The sequence below is a fragment of the Oryzias melastigma genome, linkage group LG6 (assembly GCF_002922805.2).
Source record: "Oryzias melastigma strain HK-1 linkage group LG6, ASM292280v2, whole genome shotgun sequence".
In the NCBI taxonomy this organism is placed as follows: domain Eukaryota; kingdom Metazoa; phylum Chordata; class Actinopteri; order Beloniformes; family Adrianichthyidae; genus Oryzias; species Oryzias melastigma.
Window position 1 is genome coordinate 16,077,282 of NC_050517.1, and position 7,448 is coordinate 16,084,729.

The 7,448-nt window shown below is 37.9% G+C and overlaps 1 protein-coding gene across 1 annotated transcript in view; it reads right to left on the reverse strand.

The window, feature by feature from the left end:
* The window catches only part of LOC112151845 (protein mono-ADP-ribosyltransferase PARP6), a 10,931-nt gene extending 4,757 nt beyond the window's left edge, over nt 1-6,174 (reverse strand). The window contains exons 1-12 of the mRNA XM_036212133.1: nt 6,169-6,174; nt 5,744-5,834; nt 5,216-5,282; nt 4,933-5,132; nt 4,764-4,891; nt 2,741-2,872; nt 1,286-1,381; nt 1,085-1,177; nt 891-1,016; nt 755-820; nt 596-663; nt 452-500 (exon numbers count right to left, since the gene is read on the reverse strand). Of these exons, the coding sequence (XP_036068026.1) occupies nt 452-500; nt 596-663; nt 755-820; nt 891-1,016; nt 1,085-1,177; nt 1,286-1,381; nt 2,741-2,872; nt 4,764-4,891; nt 4,933-5,132; nt 5,216-5,282; nt 5,744-5,834; nt 6,169-6,174 (1,122 nt within the window). The remainder of the gene's footprint in view (nt 1-451; nt 501-595; nt 664-754; nt 821-890; nt 1,017-1,084; nt 1,178-1,285; nt 1,382-2,740; nt 2,873-4,763; nt 4,892-4,932; nt 5,133-5,215; nt 5,283-5,743; nt 5,835-6,168) is intronic.
* Between the last annotated feature and the right edge of the window lie 1,274 nt (nt 6,175-7,448).

Consider the following 7,448-nt stretch of genomic DNA (forward strand, 5'->3'; position numbering starts at 1 on the left):
CACAGCATAACTGTAATAAGTTGTTAACTTCTTGACAATTATTCTATTGATGCAAGTATGCATCAAACTAATTTGGCCTGGAAATTACCTTAATTTAGCATCTACCTTAAAGCAAAAACATAAATTAATTTTCTCTTTTATCATAGCTGGAAATAAATTCAGGCATGAAGGGGTAAACAAAATGCATTTTCTTGCAAAAAAAAAACATGACTTTTTGCTTTTTCTTTTTTTTTGTGGACAGATACAAGGGGGGCTAAATCTGGGTCTCCCTGTGTCTGTACGCAGCCCAGAAAAAATACAGCTATGTGAGTAGGAGCATCCAGTTTGAAACTCTCTGCCAAACCACCAACAGATTTGTAAAATATGTCCAAAAAAGCTATAAAATGACAGACTGTTGGTTGACAATCAAACTGAAGCATTCTAATTCCATTTTCTGGATGCTCAAACGTACCTTGTTCAGTGGAAGCTTTACAATATGTGATCTGTTGCTTGCTAAAATCCTGTCATGGGCCATTTAGAATGAAACACAAGCATTAAATCAAATGTATAAAGATTTGGACAAGATCTGACACAAAAATATAAATTCCACTCTCACCACTGAAGTAAAGGATGAGCCAGAGGGTCGATTTTGTCCATTTGCTTCTTTGTTTCTGAGTATGAACCCTACAGGAGATGGATAACGACAGCATCCTCTGGTTTAAGCAGGTCAGATGTCAGGAAAAACCGGGCTGAATGATCAGGAGTGTAGTATTACCTGTGCCATAGTCCTGATTAACAGGATACCATTCAAAGCTCTCTGCAGTCTGTCATAACTTTTTCTCTGTAAGAAATAAAAAATCTCCTGAGTGACAAACTAGATAAAGAGGAGAAGGACGTCCTTCTGCTGATACCTTTGGATTGAAGGCCAGAGTTTTGGGGTTGTTTGGGTCGACGACAGAGGGGTACGGTTCAAAGATGATGCTCTTGCGTGATGACTGAAGGGCCGCTCTGCACATGGCGACTAACAGATCAATCACCTGTAAGAGCAGGGATTCCTGAAGCTTTGACCTGCATCCCAAACACCATGCATGAAAGAGTGTCTGACCTCTGCACCAGTCGCAACTTCATCTGTTGCTCCAGACATGACCCCGAGCATGTGGAAGGAGAACACACACAGCTCCCTGCTGCAAACAGCTGGCTGCAAACACAAGCAGAGTATTTCGAAAGATGGTCGGGACAACTGGATGATTGTGGGTTTTTTTACTGGTACATTAGCAAAGAAAGCAAACAGCGGAAGAGTTCCCACCTTCAGCATGGGGCCGTTCTGAAAGACATGCCGCTCGTCACAAATAACGCAGTACTCATTCAGAGTGGGGAGTCTCTGCTCAGCATATCTCATGATCTGTGCAAAACACAACACGAGCTGTTTATTTTTTATGTTTATAAAACATCCATACATCCATCTTCTTGACCGCTTCTTCCCTGTCGGGGTCGCGGGGGTGCCGGAGCCTATCCCGGCTACTGAAGGGCGAAGGCGGGGTACACCCTGGACAGGTCGCCAGTCTGTGGCAGGGCCTCAATCACACACTCATCCACTCTCACATTCACACCTAGGGGCAATTTAGAATCACCAATTAACCTATGATGCATGTTTTTGGACGGTGGGAGGAAGCCAGAGTCCCCGGTGAAAACCCACGCATGCACGGGGAGAACATGCAAACTCCACACAGAAAGGTCCCAGCCGGGATTCGAACCGGGGCCTTCTCGCTGTGAGGCAAGAGCGCTAACCACTGCGCCACCGTGCAGCCCTTTATAAAACATTGTATTTTTTATTTAAATATGATCAGAAGCGCAGTTTTGGTTTCTATGAGAATAATTAAAGATTTTTTAAAATGTGCTAATCTCATCTCATTCCATCACATATAATCTGTTATCATTTAATCCTCTGTTGTTTCAGTTTCTCCAATCTCAGTTGATCTTGTCACAAACTATTAATCCACATCTCACCTCATTTAAAATTATTTTTCTAATCTCATCCAATCATTTAATCGAATCTTCTCTCATCTCACCCAGTATATTCTCATTTCATGTAATCTAATCTCATTTTATCTAATTCTATTGGATCTCATTTCATCCCATCTCACTTTGACCAATTCCATTCCATTTTGCCCCTTCTAATTTTTTTTCTATCTTAATTAATCTAACCTCCTCCAATTCAATTTTATCTCATTTAATTTCATTTCATATGATCTAATCTCGGCCCATTTTGCTTCATCTCATCTTATTTCCTTCCTTCGTCTAACATCCTACTTAATATAATTTAATCTAAAATAATTTGTCATCAAACTGATTAATTTGATCAGGATCATGCAGGTTCATTTCAAATCAGCCACACAAACACAGGAAATGGGGACATAAACAACCTTTAAATGTTTTTAAAAAAAATCTAATTTGGAATAATAATTATTTCTTTGAAATAACTTAATATTTATCGGTAGAATATATTCATTAGTAAATGTTGATGACAATTTAAGAGCAAGTTTGAAAGAACAAGATATATTACAGAAAATGGCAAATCACAAACAGGATGCTGACAAACAGAAAGAAATGTAAAAAAGAAGGAAAATAAAGTGACTTGACTGAGTCACATGAAGTGAACAAGTTCTTCTTGTATCCTTTGTATCTAAATAACTTCCATGTGGAATACAGCAGCTGGACGTTCATCTCAAGAGCCTAATCAGGAAGGAGGAAATAAGCTTACCTGTGCCAAAAAGGCATGCTGCAGAGGCGGGGCGCTCTTGCACTGGCCAATAGCCTGAGAGGAGAAGAGCAGCTCCACCAGCTGCTTGGTGCTCAGGTGTGCGGATGATCTGACCGCTGAGACCATCACCCTCTGAAGAAGAGGTACACCCACTTTATTTCTTACAGAAAATTCAATTCAATTTTATTTATATAGCCAAGTTACACAACATAGCTCTCAACAGACTTCACACCGGTAATTGTCCAAAAACATAAAATGGTTCACAAAATATAAACAATAGCTGATTGCTAAGCTAAACAGATAAAACTAAACTGGGCATCCCGACCCACTAGACCAGGGATGTCAAACTCAGTCGCACAGGACGGCAAAATCCACCTGAGCCGAACTGCCAAACGGGATAAACATTTATTGAACACTCTAAAACTACATTTTTAAAACTTTAAAACCTTATCTTTTTAACATAATCATGAACTAGATATATAGCATTACCTGCGATAATGCTAGCGTGAATGCTGTAAGCTGAATTTAGCCGCTGAAGATGCTAGTGCTGATAGCTGAAGATGCTGAAGTTGATAGCTAAAAACACTGAAGCTGATAGCTGAAAACGCTGAAGATGATAGCCAGTAAAATATTAACTAAATGCCAAATTCCTAAAAAAAAACTAAAAAAAAGTTAGTACAAACAGCTAGCATGTAGCTGAAAAAATAGCTAAACCTCAAAATAGCCTAAAAAAATAGAAAAACCTTAATTAGCCAAAACAGCTAGCATGTAGCTGAAGCATTAGCTAAACTCCAAAATAGCCTAAAAAATCTTAGTAAATGCCAAAATAGTCCAATAGGCTAGCACAATGCCAATTTTTAATACTTTAAAACCATAACGTTTTAATATAATTATCAACAATAAAAATACAGGAATATTATTGCAGAATAAATCAACTCAAACATGAAATAACTTTCAATATTTTACTCTCCCTACAAATATATTTTGTCAAAATTATACAAGCTACAATCAAGCGCAAGATGAAATGATTTGGAGGGCCGGATATAATTACCAGGAGGATCTGGCCCCCGGGCCTTGACTTTGACACATGTAGACCCTCCTACTCACCTTTTCTCATAAAAACTAAATCTAGAGAGACTGTTGCAAAATATCCAAAAACATGAAACACTCACAGGAAAGTGACAAGATTGATAATATTGATGACATATTTTTTCCTTCTACAAGTTTACCTCTGATTAGATCATGGCCACAAAAAATATTTTGTTGTTCTTAATATATTGAGAGCATTTGATAAATGTTGGTTCAACAAACGTTTTTGCTCCACACAGCGTTTGTGGGTTAAAACCTTTTCTGTGACCAATCCTTGGTACTTAAAAACCCACTGCAATGAAAGAGTGGTTTTTGGTGTTTTTAACATGTTACTTGTGGCATTTTCCTCATGACGGACACGCATGAAGAAGATTCTTATAGGACTCAAAATTGCATTAGAGAGTATTCAAATCTCTGTGGATCAGGAGCAGACAAAAAAATGCTGTTTGAGAAAAAAAAGTTTATTTGTGATGTAGAAGCTTCCTGCTCTGCCTAAACAGAGAGCTCTCAGAAATGATGAGGGGGCGGGGTTTCTCAACAGTCCCACCCACAACTCAAACCCAAATCTCTAATGATTTACTGTTGCTCTGCAGGAACTATGTTGTAGAAAACGGAACAGGTTTTTGATTTTGCATATAAACTACACACAGTAATCACAATTAACAGACCATAGGTAAATAGATCCAAAGATGGTCTTCACGGATTCAGATCTGGACTGCTACAAACATTAAACTCTGAATTCTGTTATAATTCGAGTTTATTCATTGATAGTTGGCCCAGCAGAATCCAGTGCCACGCCTGATTTTAAAAAAAGAGCGGCTAAAAAAATCAAAAATGTCAGTGTAACAAGTTAAGAAAAAGAAGACTTCTTTTCTTGGGTGTAACTGTGTTGCTTTTACTTATTTAAGGGAGTTTTGCAGCAGAGTGGACTCACCTTTCCACTGGAGGTGTAAGTGAAAAACTCTCCTGCAGGATTCTTGATGGTGTACGAGGTCGAGTGGTTCACGAGACGGTGGCGTTTCATTGCTGTTAAGTTGATCTTTCCTTTCACAGTCGGATCATCAGTTTTACTCGACCTGTTTACAGATAAATTTAAAACAGACCATTTGCAGAGCCACGTGAAATCCAGCAGCTTCCACATACTTCCTCATACTTTGAAAGTGGCAGCCATATGCTGAGTCTGGCACGGAACTTCTTGATGGTCCCGCTGGGTCGGAACCAGCTGTGTCTGCGTTTCTGCCACACCACTATGTTGTCGTTTTTCAGGTGTTTCCATTCCTGGTTTATGAAAACGGTGAGAATGCTAAGAACCAGAAAGAACAGGTTTGGTTCAGGACAATCTCAGAGTGTGGGGCAAACGTGCAGGTTAGAATGTGGGATGCTCACTTCTGCAGCTGTCGTCCTACACTGAAATGTGCTGTGTTCGATGGCTGAAAGACTTCAACTGAAGGTGCTGTGATGAGAGATGTCAGATTTAACTTTTTCTGTTGGATTGGACTAAATTCTGTTCTTCACAGACAGTAGGGTGGAGTATCATTGCAAAACCATTGAATTAATTCAACTTTTACTTTTGATCCCATTTTCAAATTTTCGAGTCAGCACAACTATTATTTCATTGGTCAAAATTTCACTTTTAAAATTTGTTTTATTAAGTTATGTAAACTGTTTCCACAAAAATAGAGGCTTACATTTATCAAAACTTAAATTTTCACTAATTAAAGATGAACTTTTGCATAAAAAACATAAAAGCAGAGGGGTTTTTCGCCAAAAAACATAGGAAATTGTTTTAAAAGAAAACAAATTCACTTTTGATAAATTGTCATTGTGTTTTCAGTGATCCTTTTCAATTTTACTTCAGTTAATCAATTCTGTCCTACAAAAAGTGCTGCTTTTTGAAGAGTTTCCGACGCTCACCAGGTCCATCAAGGTACTGAGACAAAGAGAAATGCAGTCGGACGACTACTGGCTCTAACGGACTGACTGCCCAGGCAGTGGCCACTTGCTCCTGCAAAAACAAAAAAATATTAATATTTAAGGGGGTTTTTTGTGGTTTAGAGTTTTTGAAGTATGCCCTTTAAAGTGTGTGTTTTTAACAAGACAATAAAAATGTGTAAAAAGGGTAAGATGTAATTTTCAGGTGGGATTGCTGATCAAAGTGAAGATAACATTATATGTAGAAGGTCCTAGCTCGTTCGCCTGGGAGACCGAGGTTCAAATCACAGCTCAGACTTAAAAGAGTCGACTTAGATCAGTGTTTTTTTTAAACCAGTAAATTTAAAATATGTTTTAATTGCTTGTTTTCTTTTTTTCTCCATTTTTTAAAACATCAGTTTAGCAACCTTCATTTCTTTAGTCGAGCAGTTCCTTCCTCAGTTTATGTGGATTTAGAATATCCCTGTTTTCGTTCATGATAGCAAAAAAAATTAGTATTTTTTACAACAAAAACAACAAATTCATAAAGTGTATAAGCATGTCCATAGCTATTTCATTTTCAGCCCACTGGGAATAAAACAAAGCCTTATTTATCTGCCTCAAACCAGCAGCAGATAACACAAAGACTATGCAGACTATAGTTTTTAGAAAACACCTTCTCAGCACTTCCTTCAGAATTTCCTCTTTGGACCCAGAATTGGACGAATCACCTATGATATTTATGAATTAATGTGCAATGTTTCAAAATGTGTAATTTCTGAATCAGAACAGCCATTCAGAAAAGCAAAAATGAACAGGCGTGAAGAACAGAAGGATCATTCTTTAAAGGCAAAAAACCTCACAATGCATTACATTCAGTGTATTTCAAGAAATTTGAATCAACTTCAACATAACTTACAGTCAGGCAGCTGGTTTTAATTTTCAAATCAACGTCCACGCCATCGATGGACTCATATTCTCTAAAAAAAAGAGAGATGGAAAGGGAGAATTAAACAGAGGATCAGTGTCATTATGTACAAAGAACTAATGAGAGAAAAGTCAGAAGTTTACCTGACTGCGACTGCAGCGTCTGAGTACAGAGTCGTAACGTCTCGGAGGTCCTTGTCCAGCTGGGGGTGTCGATTCAGGTCAGTGGCACAGCTCCACTGCTGAGAACAAAACAACACTAATAAACTTAACGTCTACACAATAGCTCAGCTCTAAAGTTGTGGGGCGGAGACTGGAAAGGAAAGTTTGTCCGGATTGAAATCTTGCTCATTAAATTAATAATGAATGCTTTCTGAGGACGGTGCATTATAAAATCCTAAAGAATAGCTGCAAACATTTACCATAATGCAAAAATGTAAAATATTTTTTGCAAACCTTAATCATTCTTGATCTTTATCTACCTTTTATTCTGCTTCAGTACAAATAAATCTGATTGTAAAATGAAAAATAGTGTAAAAAGTGGATCTGGATGATTAAAAGACAATGTTATCAATCTGTGACAGAGTCCAACATTTTTTTTAAATAGTTTGTGTGTAAAATACCAAATAATTAAAAATGAAAACTTACTTGGATTCCACACAGAAAGTCATCTGAGTCGCTGTCGTCATTACTTCCCTCATCAGTGTAGCTGTCTGTCCACTGCTTAGCATCCTGTGGGGTGAAAAGGGAAAAAAAGAAAAAATAATCCATAAAATGCAGT